This window comes from Amia ocellicauda, chromosome 21 (genome assembly GCF_036373705.1).
Source record: "Amia ocellicauda isolate fAmiCal2 chromosome 21, fAmiCal2.hap1, whole genome shotgun sequence".
NCBI lineage: Eukaryota > Metazoa > Chordata > Actinopteri > Amiiformes > Amiidae > Amia > Amia ocellicauda.
In genome coordinates this window covers 16,496,166-16,512,359 of record NC_089870.1, presented here as the reverse complement: position 1 = coordinate 16,512,359, position 16,194 = coordinate 16,496,166, and the positions used below count along the sequence as shown (strand labels likewise).

At 38.9% G+C, this 16,194-nt stretch overlaps 1 protein-coding gene across 1 annotated transcript in view; it reads left to right on the top strand.

Moving 5' to 3' along the window:
* Positions 1-16,194, top strand: part of ttll5 (tubulin tyrosine ligase-like family, member 5) — a 59,664-nt gene that overhangs the window by 30,924 nt on the left and 12,546 nt on the right. Inside the window, exons 29-31 of the mRNA XM_066694019.1 lie at positions 1,956-2,092; positions 11,168-11,360; positions 14,830-15,044. Of these exons, the coding sequence (XP_066550116.1) occupies positions 1,956-2,092; positions 11,168-11,360; positions 14,830-15,044 (545 nt within the window). The remainder of the gene's footprint in view (positions 1-1,955; positions 2,093-11,167; positions 11,361-14,829; positions 15,045-16,194) is intronic.

Below are 16,194 nucleotides of genomic sequence, written 5' to 3'. Positions count from 1 at the left end.
ATAATTCTTGAATGTGACATTTTTCAATCCAAGCATGAATTTTGTAAAGTAAATATTAACATTAAAATAAGAACACCAGCAATATTGAACTTGATTTTAGTGAACAGCTAAAATGATTTGTTTGCTTTATGTTTTACTTCTGTTTGTATCGCTGGGTAAGTATGGCAGTAAGGCAGTATGTCCAGTATTATAGTCTCCATGCTGAAAGCTCTTCTAAATAACTCATTGCCACCTGGTAGCAAAAGCTAATCTTGAGCTCTTAAACAAAGTCTTAATGCTTAGTGTCCTTTGATTTCAGTTTGTATTGCTCCAATTCCATTCAAGAGTGTCACAAATCCTAAGTATATCTTATTAAAAATGGTGCAGACCAACCTGGCTTTGTTATTATCTCTGTTAATCAGGCAGTGCAACTTAAGAAGGATTATTATGGTTTGTTTCGATCCACACCATTTATTTAACCAGAATCTGAATTCAGGCAGAAAGTGAAGTCTTAAGATCTTTTTTTTTTCCTCATTCAGTACAAGTGCAATGCATGGTGTTTAATCCCTTAATGATAGCCGTTTCCTTGCACGCGCACGAGAACTTTGGGTATGTTCCTCCTCATCTCTAAAGGGTGCTATTTAAACTGTTAGACATAATCCAAGTTTTTGAAGTTATGTGTGGAATGCAGATAATAATAATACTTGTACATGCTGATCTTTCTGATGTGCCAGCTTCGCCCAACTGAGTGAGAGAAAGAGACACCAGCTCAGGTTTTTAGACACAGTATGAATTGAGCACTTAAGTGAAAGGAGGAAGAAACTAGACAGTTGACCCTGGGTTGACCCTGGGTTGAAAATCAAGCGCTTTAACATTGTCATTTTCAACCTGAGATGAAACTCTGAACCCGGGATGAACTCACCTCAAGATACGGGGTGAAAAAGCTTCATGTGAATCGTAACCCATGTAGTGTAGCGCAAGGCCAGTGTGACAAGGACACTGTTCTGATTCTGTGCCAATTTGAAAATTGTTTCCTGTACCCTCACCGTGATAACCTTTTGCATAGCATATTTTCATTGAACTAAAAACAGATATCTACAATTACATTATTTAATTTTAATAGGAAATTGATTGCAGAAGGATGAAAATAAGAAATACTGGACCAGTAAGAGCACTAATTAGTTTTGTCAGTTGTTGTGTGACTTTAAATGCCTGTCTCAGAGGAATGTGTGACATTTGTCTTTCTGCTGCATTTCAACCACCGCTATATCCCTTCACCTGGCCAGAACCAGAAACCTTTAAAAAGTAACAGAAACATTATGTTGTAAGAAATAATTCTGATGTGAATGCTCAATATAGGAACAAAAACATTACATGACATGCTGCTTATTTTCCTTTCTTTCTGTTCTTGAAGTTTGGAAAGCAATGAATAGACATTTTTTATACTGTGCAACACTGAAACGTGTCATTATTTTTGATTTTCACCAAACGCCAGTGTAATAAACTCTGCAGAGACCGTCTGTGTTTAACTGAACTGTTAAACCACAGGAACACAAGCATCCAGGCCGGCATTTTTGAAGTGTCTCCCCAGCATGCGAGCAAATGAGAGCATACATCAGTGCTAATTGCCCTTTTCCGGTTATAAACAGATTTGACTAGTGAAAAATGATCATTGTCATCCTGAAAGAAAAGACCACCTGCCTTTAGAGACAAGTGGAGCCTAGCTCCTCATTGTTCTGTCTACATTTTACTGGCGGATAGATAAATCAGGTCTTACCACACAAGTTATCAGCACATATTCCAGAATGAAAATATTAGTCACAGCTTGTAGAAAGTCAAATTGTGAACTTGAATTTCAAATTCCTACACATCTAACATGTATCGCTTAATTCTTTAGATGGTGGTGTTTGAATCCCAGCTGGTTATTCCTATCCCTGTTTGTCACCAATGCATGCGTTCCCATCTATTCTTCACAGTTAAGCAATCTTAACTTGGCGAGTGGTGCTTTAAGCCGAGGACACTTTGCTCTGAGCCCTGCTGTCCGCCAAGGAGGGCTCTCCTCAGGACCTGTTCGAGCCATCCATTCTGACAGTGCCCTTACTAATGGAGTAAGGTAAGTAAGCTCTGTGTTTCAGTCAGTGAACAATGCACAGATTTATTTACAGTGAGGGAAAAAAGTATTTGATCCCCTGCTGATTTTGTACGTTTGCCCACTGACAAAGAAATGATCAGTCTATAATTGTAATGGTAGGTGTATTTTAACAGTGAGAGACAGAATAACAACAAAAAAATCCAGAAAAACGCATTTCAAAAAAGTTATAAATTGATTTGCATGTTAATGAGGGAAATAAGTATTTGACCCCTTCGACTTAGTACTTGGTGGCAAAACCCTTGTTGGCAATCACAGAGGTCAGACGTTTCTTGTAGTTGGCCACCAGGTTTGCACACATCTCAGGAGGGATTTTGTCCCACTCCTCTTTGCAGATCCTCTCCAAGTCACTAAGGTTTCGAGGCTGACGTTTGGCAACTCGAACCTTCAGCTCCCTCCTCAGATTTTCTATGCGATTAAGGTCTGGAGACTGGCTAGGCCACTCCAGGACCTTAATGTGCTTCTTCTTGAGCCACTCCTTTGTTGCCTTGGCTGTGTGTTTTGGGTCATTTTCATGCTGGAATACCCATCCACGACCCATTTTCAATGCCCTGGCTGAGGGAAGGAGGTTCTCACCCAAGATTTGACGGTACATGGCCCCCGTCCATCGTCCCTTTGATGCGGTGCAGTTGTCCTGTCCCCTTAACAGAAAAACACCCCCAAAGCATAATGTTTCCACCTCCATGTTTGACAGTGGGGATGGTGTTCTTTGGGTCATTCCTCCTCCTCCAAACACGGTGAGTTGAGTTGATGCCAAAGAGCTCGATTTTGGTCTCATCTGACCACAACACTTTCACCCAGTTCTCCTCTGAATCATTCAGATGTTCACTGGAAAACTTCAGACGGGCCTGTACATGTGCTTTCTTGAGCAGGGGGACCTTGCGGGCAATGCAGGATTTCAGTCCTTCATGGCGTAGTTTGTTACCAATTGTTTTCTTGGTGACTATGGTCCCAGCTGCCTTGAGATCATTAACAAGATCCTCCCGTGTAGTTCTGGGCTGATTCCTCACCGTTCTCATGATCATTGAAACTCCACGAGGTGAGATCTTGCATGGAGCCCCAGACCGAGGGAGACTGACAGTTTCTTCCATTTGTGAATAATCGCACCAACTGTTGTCACCTTCTCACCAAGCTGCTTGGCGATGGTCTTGTAGCTCATTCCAGCCTTGTGTAGGTCTACAATCTTGTCCCTGACATCCTTGGACAGCTCTTTGGTCTTGGCCATGGTGGAGAGTTTGGAATCTGCTTCTGTGGAAGAGTGCTCCTAATCTCAGCTCGTTACCTGTATAAAAGACACCTGGGAGCCAGAAATCTTGCTGATTGATAGGGGATCAAATACTTATTTCCCTCATTAACATGCAAATCAATGTATAACTTTTTTGAAATGTGTTTTTCTGGATTTTTTTGTTGTTATTCTGTCTCTCACTGTTAAAATACACCTACAATTAAAATTATAGACTGATCATTTCTTTGTCAGTGGGCAAACGTACAAAATCAGCAGGGGATCAAATACTTTTTTCCCTCACTGTAAATAGTACAAGATTTTCTAATAAAAAAAAATCCAATCAAGTTGATAATTGTCCCTGTAAGAACTAAATATGTGCTCCATGAATGAAGTTTACACTTGTCCTTAATGGAAAGCAAGCGATATTTAAATATATCAGAAAGATTAATGATTAGGACAAGGTTAATGTGTCACCAGCTGAATAGATGAGGTCTGATGTAGGTCTGATCAAAATCAGCAACTGGTTGAGTTGACCAAGTTTGCTGAGCTAGGTTGTTTTGTTTCTTTCTGTACATAGACAGGTTATCATGATACCACACGTCTGGTGGCACTGGTTCCGAGTCTAATTCACGCTAGAATGTTTCAATATAAATCCCTATAAACCAGCCATGCATCTCTGGGCCTGGCGAATGAAGAGAAACGCCGCGAGTGATGCACTGGATCGCTTCCAAGGGCAGTCATTAACCAGTATAAATTTAACAAGGGTCCTGAAGCAGGTGTACCGCCTCAGACATCTTTCACTACACAAGGGCCACCCTTGTAAAGGAAAGGTTTCTTGCTGATTACAGGAAAAGTGTTTTTCAGCTCAGTGAAATAATAAACCCCAGGGCTAGAGGAGGGCTTTCTGGGATGGAGCGTGATGGAAATGCTCTCTGGTGGAGAAAGCGATCAAGGCCTGTATTAAGTTAGTCATCCCTGCCACCTTTTAGACCTCTTCATATATCAAAGGCATTGCTGATCACCACTTAGGTCTCTAAGTGCATTGATGTAGTGAGTGTGTGCATATGTGTGCCCTTCTAAAAAGCTACTGTTGTAGGCTATGGTAAACCCACAGTAAAAACAAGTTACACATATGGTATTACCATGGTAAAACCATTGGAAAACTGCCGATTGACTGTGGTAAATGTTCATATGTGTGTGTCTTTTTGTACATATTTAAGTGCAAGATGGGCCAAAGATGTTGTCATTGTAATATTCCACAATATAAGAATTAAATTAACAAAGGAAAAATTCTTGACCACATACCAAGAGGATCTCTTCCTGCCTTCATGCATCTGTGGCACTTGGAAGATTAAGATGGAAGTTCCTGGTTCTCACCTCTTCAGTTTTGATACAGCACACCATTTGCTATATAGTTTCATAAGTCCCTAGTATGGAAGGGTGCAAAAGACCACACTAAAAGCCATGGATGCATGTTGCTCAGTCTGTCATAGCAGCTGTAATCAGTAGTGTTTGTAGCCCACTTCTGTCTGCAGTGACAGGGAATTGGCGCCTTGAAGGAGAAAGTCTTGAAACCTCAGCTGCCATGAAGAAGCCATTACTGCGGAAGATAAACATCAGTGTGAAAACTGGACACAAGAAGACTGGGATATGTACTCTGCATTGCCAAGAAGAGACCCCAGCTGTTTGGCAGACATACATCAGTAAAGCAATCCATAGAAGAGTGTTTTACATTGACAACTATCTTCATCTCTTGTGAAACTAATGGATGAAATCTGATGAATGGGCATTCTTCAGTGTGTGCTCCACAGAGTCGAGGGAATCGAGACCGTAAATGAAAAAAACAGCACCAGCTTTAGGGGCCACTTCAGGCGTGAAGACTGAAGAGGAGAGATCGCTCTTTTCTGTGTGTTCTGTCCTTGTTACTATAAAAACAAAAAAGTAAAAATTATAGTGTGTATTCTTTTTGACTAGAGATTATATTGGTATTTTTAAAACTTGGTGCTAATAACAATGATCAGTCTTTTTATCTAAGTTTTCAGATTAATTCAATTTAATTTCTTACACACATCAATGATGAGTTTAAGAAACTCAAAATGCCCTGGATGTTTACAGCTCTGCTTCCACTACTGCCACAATAATAATGCATGTCTTGTGTGGTGTCTTTTGCTTTAATCAGCCACCCTTTAAAAGTCCTCTCCATTAGTTTTTTTTAATATTTGTCCTCATGTACAGTGTGGTATTTACCCTGCCGAGCGCTCTAAGAACGAATGGTGCATTGCTTTCTCACCAGGATTCACTGCCAAAGCAAACAGCTATTCTTCACCGAGAGAGACTGGAATCTGTGAAATGTAGGACCGTTGTATTTAATTGAGAAGAGCAGGTTCAGTATAATACCAATGCACTGAGGGTCACGAAAACCAAATACGCCGCTTTCTTCTTTCCTCGGACGGGGGGATCTGTGTGGTGCATTAACGGGATTAGCATATAAACTTAATAAACTAGTGTTATATTCCACAGGGAACTATTGCTGAAATGGGTCCAGCCCAAAATGAATGAAAAGCTGTTGTGCTCCACCCCTCTAGAGAGAGGTTTCTGTTACTATGGCTCACAGCTCACAGTCATTCAACCTTTTAAAACATGCTGTAATCTAGAGAGCCATTATGTACAATTATACTTATACGTGTGTTTTCTAAAATTATCTTGAAAGTGGAAGGCTGAGTGTAGTTGTAAAATTAGAGTCGCAGAGTACACAGAAGCATTTATTCGTGGACATGAACTTACTTTGACATAGCATTTCTTGTTTTAGACTAAATTAATTTGAGCAAAATTAATTAATTTGAAGGCTTTTTCTACTCTCCGATAAATGGTATTTTAAATATTTTTTAAGTAGTCTGGATACAGATTTGAGGTGTTTCTGCAGCCTGTGAGTTCTGTAGTTCAATTGTTTCCTGTTTCTGTGTTTCCTATATGTTACCTTTCTACATTCTGCTACTTTTGAGTCCTTTCTTTTCCACCTATGAGCAGTAGCAATAATTAAATGCTTTCAACGGCAGTTAAGTGATCTTTGGAGAAACTGGATTTGAAGTGGGTATTATGAAAGCCATGAAGGTGTCATGAGCCTGGATTTTATTCTGTGTTTCCGTATTATAACATAGAAACAAAATATCTTTCCTTTTAAGTTAACCAGCAAAACTTTAACCTTGAAATGTCCACATGGACTTGATTTTTAAGGAAGGTTTAATGAGCAGCTTTCTAAAGGGAAAATTAACAATCGGAAGATTTTATTTGTAACCAACTTTGAGCAATTCCATTGGTGCTTAGGTTGGGGTATTAGGTCACAGTTAATAAAAGTTAAGGGGGAGTTTAATAGCCTCTAAAGGATGTTTAAAGTAAAAATGAAAGTTTATGTAGTCTTTGGAATGGGGAGTTTTAAATTGCAGGGCTGCTGAATTTAGCAAGTTATTTTATTGCATGTTTAAACTTTTTTTTTGTATTAATACATTTTCAATAGTTTTCTTAATAGCTTGAAGTGAGCATTGGAATTGATTTATGAGAACTGGATCTACTTTGAAATCTTCAAGGCCTTTCATAGGGATTGTTTTTGCTCCCTTATTAAGATTCTAGGTGTAGATATGTAGTCTTCATTATTTCATATTATAAACTGCATTTAAAAAATATATATCTTCCTGTCATTTTCATAGAGTATTTTCCATGAGAAAGGTATATATAATGCATCAAAATGTCAGTTAAGTATGTGTGTATATATACAGGAACATATATTTATATTTCATTGTTTACTCTTCTTTTACCACATGTAAGGTATACTACAGGGTCAGGTCAGCCCTTTAGTTGTAATTGGTAGGTAATAATTAATTGATCGCTGTTTGAAGGGTTAACTCTGTGCGGTTGCTCTCTATTTTTACAGTGATACATGAGTGACAGTGTCTCAGACAGTTTGGCCCAGATCTCCGATTTTGTGTTTTTCCAGTCCTGCCCTTCCTTATGTAGGGAACTGTCAGGGAATTCCTGGAATGTCTGGCTTTTTCCCTTTTTAAAATGTTTTTATTTCCAGAAAAGAGAGAGAAAAAAAAAGGTTTTATTAAAAGTTTTTTTTCTTCTTCTTTTTCTCAACTGTATATTACAGGCTGGAAAAATGAGCGGACTTTACTGCAGGTATTGCCACTGTGGTGCAGAGATGCAAGAGTGCAGATTCGTTTCAGAAACCACAACACTGTGACTTCCGACTCTTGGGGGTCCTGAATTACCTTTCTTTTTGAAGTACCTACTGTTCTCTTTTTTGGCTTACAATTGGAGATTATTGCAATATATGATATGTTACTCCCATGCATTATCAGGAAATATCCTGTTTTTTACAGGTATTTGTCTTGCAAGTGGTTTTGAATGTTAGGTATTAAGTTAAAGCGAAACCAAACCATCTGTTCACTGTTAATATATTGTTGCAATGCAAGCAGTGAGGTTTTAATTAATATTACAACGTTGCAAGCGGTATTAATATGTTCATACAATTGATAGCTAATAGCTGAAACAACGATTTGATTGCACAAGCAAGCCTGCATTCCCATCAAATGCTTAATGTATTTCAAATGTCAGTCTGCTGATTTATGATTATTATTATCATCATAATCATCATTATTGTTCAGATATGAGATTTAAAATACCTTAATAGTACATCTTTAATGAGACATAAGGTGCAATTGCCCTGATTTTGATTTGATACTGTTTCTTTAATGTATAATTTCCTGAGTCCCGGCACTGGGGCCGGTGGTCTCTGCCAAACATACTGAAACCGTTAAGCGTACCGACTCTTTAAGGAAACCACGGGGGTGTAGCATGATGGGTTTCAAAGAGAAATGATCCCTTTGAAGTGTGTTTCCAGTATCTGCCAGGTATGCTGTCTCAGCGGTTTGAAAATGGTTCCTATGCTCAGCTTTTCATATAATCCTCTGAGAGTAGAGGGGAATTTATAAAAACAGACTGTATATGAATAAAATTAACTCTTGGTGCACTGTTTTGAAAACTGGAAAAGCTTGACCAGATACTAAAGATCTGTGCTTTAATCATGGAAGTGGAAACAAGTTACAGGTGATATTGTTTGCAACATGTTGATATCAGTAGCCTCTGTGGAGCTTTCTGTGATATTTAGCTGGTCTTTAATAACACAAGCTATTCTTTGGGCAAAGACCAGTAAAATGTATATCCGCAATACCAGGGAAATCCAGTGGCAGGTCTTTCAGAGTATTTCATCTGTAAAGATCACAAGTAACATATTTAAAGTCTCTCAGGATGAACCCATTTACTATTTTTGTTTTGCTGGCATTATACTGCATATTTAATGTATTTTCTCAGCCTGTTTTGTCATAGTACCAGCTATAGAAATGACAAGCTTAATGACGTTTGTATTCATTAGGTAATGGACACATGCTTTGTAATATACTGAAGGTTTTCTTCATTTACTATCTTTGAAATTCCCATTATTCACATACAAACTGCCTCACTGTGCTTGATCTCTTTATCAGTATTTTTGTGTAATGTACAGACACATAAATACAGATTTTAAATCAGCATCGACTATTTTGCCAGTAGGTAATCCAGCTCCTTCTACTATATATTTTATTATGAGAATATCAAACTGAGAATAAGCGAGATCCATCTTGAGATTTATATACAGACCTATATAACAGATTAAGGATTTTAATGTAGGCTTAGCTGTTTTTTCCCCAAAATCCCTTGTTTCAGGCCTCAAATAAAGATGAGCTAAAACTGAAAAATTCTATCAAATAAAAAAATAGGACAAAAAATGGAAGGGAGAAAAGCTTACAGCAGTACGGAAAAAGCAAGGAAAGTTTTTTTTTTTTTTTTTTTTTTTTGTTTGTTTAGTTTTGTTTGATGTTCTCCTTTTATAAAGAGGTTTTTATTCACCTTAATCAGAACCAGATGTGCTACATTGGAACGGGGGTTCCCTGAGGTATCAACCAAAGAAATTCAACTACCAGATAATAAGAACGTGTTTTTGAATGGACGGAGACATGACACTGATGGCACTTGATGCCCGTGGTGGCGTTAACCCCTTCTTTTTTGGGGACTGTCCAGGGACTGTCAATCGTGATTGTGTCTCTCTCTTTCTCTCTGTCCTGCAATCCATCACTGCGTCTAAAGTCTTCCTGCTGGCATAATGATGGTTAGCAATACACACTATGTTGCATATTGTCCAAACACCAGGATAGAAAATAAAAAGGCCAGATTGATAGTTAACTTTGTATGTTTTTTTGTCATTAAGTAGGTTATGCAGACAAATTGCTTTTGTTGTTTTTGTACTTACTTTTTATAAATATTGTCTTTCACTCGTACTGCTGTCGATGGGAATTTATGATTTCCACCTACAATTCATTTTTCTTTTACTTGTGACACCCGTTTACCAGTACTTTCCACAGTGATAAAAGCACTTTGTGAGCTTCCTGAGTGCTGATTGCTTTTTGAACAAGATATTTGTTTTTGACTGCTGGGCTGTAAGGCCTATTTATAAGCTTTCTATTACTCACGCGTCAGCCAGCAGCTGGACTCTAACATCCAGTGCGGAAAACATGGAAACTTGACAATGCTGAAATAAAATTAAATGGGAGATAAACCGGGTATAATCACAGAGATTGCTTCAAAGTTCTGTGTTCTTGGTTATGAGTTTCTGAGAGTAATAGAAGCTGATTCTGTCTGAATCACAGTCAAGAGGTTATGTTTTCAGTGGCCTTAATGTTGTCATGGGTTTGCTCCCGCTTTGACACTTGTGTTAAAATGCTCTGACAGCCTCAGCACGGCCAGTTATTGTAACCCCTTGCCATAACCTTGCCCTGCAGTGATTCACAACAAGACATTTTAAGGAGTAAACGGAGTGTTAAATCTGGATAATCTCGTCCTTCACATTGAGTTACATGCTTTAAAAAATCAAGACAGGTTGCCTATGACAGTCTACTTACAGCTTCTGCTTCACACAACCACGTAACGCATCTTAATGTGTGATATAAGATGTTGCCTTTTGTATGGTTTAATCTTCAGAAGAATTCAAATAGACAGTTTACTTTCAGTTTAAACCTAGTTAAAACTGTCAACCTTCAGTATTTTTCCTTGAAAGGCTTCTGAGCGATGCTTTCCCTTGTGTAGTGATCAACATGGAGATGACTGCAAATGTCAAGACCAGCATTCCCGTCAGGCCCTTTGGTCCACTACAGCACTCTTGCATTTTAAAACCTATATGTCCTTTCAGTGAAAACACAGCAGCAAGGATCCTGACGTCATAGGTCCCTGAGCTCAGGTTATTGTATTATGAAGCTTAATAACGAGACCCATTTAATACAAGGGAAAGAAATCAATCAGGTTAGCAGCAAAAACCTGACTTGGGTCTAAGAATAAGAATAATAATTACAATAGTTATGTTTTTTCTCTGCTATCGCTTCTGAATGCAAAGACTGAGTGGGGTCTGAAAGCGCTGAGTTCAAGGTTTCTGTGAGAAAAAGGCGTGCCACACTGGCTGTGTGGTGAGAGCCAGATCCCCTGGCCATGGGTGCTGGGGACTGTGGCTCTTCACAGGGAGATTGTTTGGTGTGTTAACTGCTTCTGCAGTGCCTAGTTGGATGCAACTCCTGAGCTTTGACACTATACAAGAACATACACATTTATTCACAAATACATTTCAGTTTTAAAAGGGGCTGACGACATCTAGCCGAGGACAACCTAGTGTGTATTGCCTTGGCCTAAATGCCCTCTGTTGATTGCGTACACTGTTCTATATCTTCCTCCAGGGCCTTAAAGGATGATGACAGCACATGGGAAGGAGAAACAGAAAATGCATACAGCATGATCACAGGGGTCTCACCACAGCAAAGATACCAGCCTACCACGGGCAGTTACCAGCTTCAGTTTGCAATACAGCAGCTCCAGCAGCAGAAACTACAGTCCCGTCAACTGCTGGACCACAGTCGGGCGCGCCATCAGGTAAGACTGCTTTGTACTCGCTGCCCTTTCATCCTGAAAATTGAATATTCTGAGAAAGTTGCAATGCAGGGTGAATAGAATGCTAATTTTCACAGATCTGGAGGAGACTATAGGCATCTGGGTGATCCAAACCCTGGGACTTCAATTGTGTTTCTGTGTCAAAAACATTTTAATACTGATCTTGATTTCCTTTGATTTAAGTTCAAAGAAATGCAAGAAGCTGTAATTTTTTTCCCCCCTGATGTTTAAACCTTATTCAAATAAAGCTTAGACGTAAACACTTAAAACTTCTGAGCACTATTAAATTATAAGACAGGAAAACTTGATTCTGTTGAGAAAAGTCAGGAAGCCTCTGGATTGAGGTCTTTTGTCTGCGGAATATCAATGTGTTGTTTTTTTAAACAATGATATTGTCCAAATCCCTGTTAAAAGCTTGCACAGTGTCTAGCACTTCTTTTTTTAAGGAAAATCTTATGTTAGCATTAGCAAAAACATTCAGGGAATTTATGTGCAAACCACCAACGAAATGGAGTCCAGCAGGAACTCACTCCTAAGGCAAAGGATCTCATTCCCTGAACTAAGGCTGTCCTTTTTCAGAACTAGATTTCAGTTTCCACCTCTGTCCTTCTTTTGTGTTATTGTTACTGCGCTTGGCTTGGATTGTTGGTCAGTCAGTCTGTTATTTATATCGGTGTATCTTGAGCCATGGGCCAGGAGTATTGTGCTTAGCCCAGTGGGTCTTTATATGTCCTCTTCTGAGGGTGGGTCCTCAGGGTGCAGGCCCACCCTCCAGCACCCACTCATCAACAGATACATTGATCTTACTTCTTGTAGTAAACATTATTTTAACAAGAATCAAAATCAGACAGTTATTACTAAGCGGTTTAATTCCCTTCCATACATTTGGTTGAATAGTTCAGCATATGAATATCAGAAATCAACAGACCTTATTTGAATGATTCATTTAATTTATTTAGCCTAACTGTAACGTAAATTACACAGAAGGTAATTTGCAGGTTATTTTTTTATAAAATAGATCAAAATAATATGGATTTAAAAAGCTTAGAAAACAAACCGACAAATAGCTGCGTAACCGGATATTTTTCACAGTACTTATTTGGTTCCGGAGTCTCTGCTCAAGCCAACCTCAATTTTTATTAATTTAATATCGAGTGGCCTTGTGTTGTTACTGCATCTGCATAGTAACAGAATATTTTGTTTCTTGGAGTCATTCAGAGACATCATAAAAGGTCAAATTAGCTTTTTTCCCTCTCTTGGTAATTTTTAAACATTATTTTATTTTGACAGAGAGAAAATTGTAAACCTTCGTATGTGGCGTCCTGTTCGTGCAAATGTACTGCAACAGTGTTTGTTTGTTATTAGTGCTGTTTTTTAGCATGGATGACAGTTGATATGCGACTGTGTGTCAAGCTGTAATGACTAAAAAAAAAAACGTTTGGATTGGCCTATTAGATATGGTTATATATTTATTTATTTTAAATGCAGTTGTTATGACGTCAGTATTTCTGCTGAGGTTTGGTCTAATTAATGTGAGTGAGGTGATGTTTTCTTTGGCACAGGGCTGAGTGATTACGCAATAGTTTCTGTGAAAGTGATCCCTGTAACCCCCATCCCTCCCTCAGACTCTAATTGTAGAGAGTTCAGTGGTTCACAGAGCTCCACAAATCATGTGGGATTGCAAACCGTAAGTGGGTAGCAGAATCATTGACATTTTTCTGTATATTCTTTAGAAAGTTATAAAATATTATAACTTTAAATATAACAGTAGATTTTCACAAATAAAATCAATCTGTCACTGTCATTTGTAATTCAATTAATTTACTTTTAGCATTCTTTAGAAACATAACTTTGATGTAATCTGTTGGTATACTAGATCATAATTACTGGTACTGGGTTTATGCCAATTTTCTAAATCTATTGATACTTTGACACTAAGGAAAACTAGATTTTTGTAATTGTTTAATGCCTTTTTTTATGTCTGTTTAAATACTTTGTAAAATCAGCACATTGAGCACAGAAATAACGGGTGTGATTCTTCTAGTTTCATAATAATATTATTTCTAAGAAAGCATTTTTAAATATTGAGCTGACAGCTAAATTAAGTTCTGCTTTTCTTGCACTGTATAAAAAGGTGAGTTACAGGAAGCACTTAATGTCAGTTTTCAACACTAGTGGCACAGTTCTGTAAATGCTTTAAGAGTAAACCGTAGGGGTCATTCCCTGTACTGAAATTAGTGGTTTTCATGGGAGATTAGAAAATAAGGATCTTATCCTGATTGCTTTCTGCCAGATGCACAGCTGGCTTTTAAATATGAGGATTAATTGGCTTGTACTAACCTCAGTGGAGCATGTGTCATCTCCAGCCCCACCTCTTTCAGATGAGAATCGCTGCAGAGAAAAACAATTGCCTCAGTGGGGTCAATTAAAAGGCTAATTTCTAAAGTTATTGGTTAATTAAGTCATTGAAAAAAGCGGATGCACAGAGTAGTTCCGCTTTGAACACAGATGTTTACAGATGTTTTTAAGGAAAGCAACTGCTAGAGCTGCACATGAAAAGGAGATAAGACATGAAACGGTGGTGTAAATACTGAGCTTGTGTGCATAATCTAGAGAGCTGTAAATCTAGGACAAAGAGAAAAGCAAACCTAGTATAAATTGTGTGTAAAGGTTTTTTTTTTTTAAAGTAGCTGGATTTTAGCATTGCAATAAATTCTGAAACTGTGCACCAGGTTTTATTATTGATTTAGTTCTTAGAATATTACTAACTAAGATGTCAGTGTGGTGTTAAAGGAGTGAGTGTGCTGCTCGGCTGTGTTGTTTGTGCCGTGCCGGCGCTCTGCGCTGTGTTCCAGTTACGGGCTGCAGACTGCGAGGCTCCGTGCTAGTGCTGGCTCCTGGCCACCTGGCAGGCAAAGAAAGGTGCCCTTCCTGGCCCTGATAAACTACTGCACAGCTACAAACTCTCTGACTGCAAAATTTAGCATTTCATTTATCAACCCATAAATAGTTTAAAAATATTTCTTGTCACGCTGCACTGCTTTTGGATTAGGTTTAGGAAATAGGAAAACAATTAGACAGTACATGTGTGTGTGTGTGTGTGTGTGTGTGTGTGTGTTATATTTCAGAAATTGGGCATGCTGACTTGCCATCTTAACATAAAAGAAGCAGAAAGTTACATATAAAATTACAGTTTATATAACTTTTGGAAGCTGAAAGATTTTGTGCAAAACATTTAATTGTGAAAAAAGACCTTAGTAGTGGGTCAAAGAGTAACTGTATAAATATGTTCCAGAGAAAATGGTGACACAAACCAAATGCATATTATCAATGAAGTGTAATTACATTTCAGACAGGTAAACAATTGATAACCTGGGATATCTCATGTTCCCTGTTACAGATTTATCCATTTGCTAAGCACTCTATTGTAAATGTGTGTTTGTTCAACCAGGCCATCCTAAATGCCCAGCCTCCATCTCCTGCTGCCCCCAGTTCTCTGTCTGCCAGCTCCTCCAGCCAGTGGCCCCGAGGACCGGCTAGCTTGCCCTGGACAGGCCGGCCCCCAAAGAGCACCACCTCCCAGGGCCCCCCCATCCTGGCACCCAAACCACCCAGCAGCAACAGGGAAGGAATCACCCGGAAAACGGCCACCCAGCGCCTCAACAAGTAAGGATCACCGCAGGGAAGCATTTGCTGTTTGGAACTTGTCCAGTCCCTCATTATTGCTATTAATTGCTATTACTGTAAGTTGTCAGTTTTCATTAAAAAAAATGCAATGCTGTTAAGGCATGGTAGCTAGTAACATCAATTTCCAGTAAATATAAAATCTGCAATAAAGGAGCACTTGGAGTATTTTTTATTTTAAGTGTTGATAAAGGTTCTGTATTCTGCTTTAAACTGTGAAGTGATTTTTGAAGAATCTGTGGACAGTATGGCTTTGGGTGTAAGCTAGTGGAACTATTATTTTGCTTGCACATTTGAAAAACAAAAAAAGAAAAAGTGAGCCCAAACTGCCATGTGTTTCCCGCACTGCAGAACCACTGTATTATACAACATCTGGCCAAATTACACAACAATCACACACCATTCTGTGATAGCAACAGTTGTTTGTTTAAAGCACCTGGCTCGAATGGAGGCTGGTTTTATCCAGTAAGTGGAAATGCAGCTCATCCTTTGTGAGGCACATCCATTCAGCTCACTGTCAGTCCAGAGGATCCTGAATGCACTGCCAAGTCCTGGTTAAGTGACATTTTTGTGGTACGTATTAGCGTGTAGTAGGAAATTATGTGGGACCGCCCATATTTGTAAGACATTTTACGGCAAGGACAGCAGAGTAGCATGGCATACAACACACATGCACAGCATGTGATCAGCAGTTTATTATAAGAGATATAATTTGAAGTTATATATTTTAATCAGACACTTATTATTTTAGGATTATTTATTACTTTTATTTTCATAGGGGGTGAGATAAACACCCTGATAAATGGACCTTACTCACTCACCTAATCGGTGGGGAATGGTCTTCTCTGTGCAGGTGTGCTAGGTTTCTGGTGTGGTTGCTGGTTGTGTCTTTGAGGTTGTGCAGTGGCTGAAGAGTTAAGGAGATTGGTAGGTGCCGTGTTTGCTGTTCTGTGTGCGTTCCTGGCAGTGTGCATGTTTATCCTCTGCATGCGGAATTCCAGGCCCCCTCACACACTCCACTGTCCTGCATTTCTGTGGTTAGCGCTGTGTGACAGGGGCGAGTGTGGGAAAAACGGAAACCTTAAGACCAAAAATGCACTGACAGAAATAAAAGGCCAGGATCTCTGCAGAA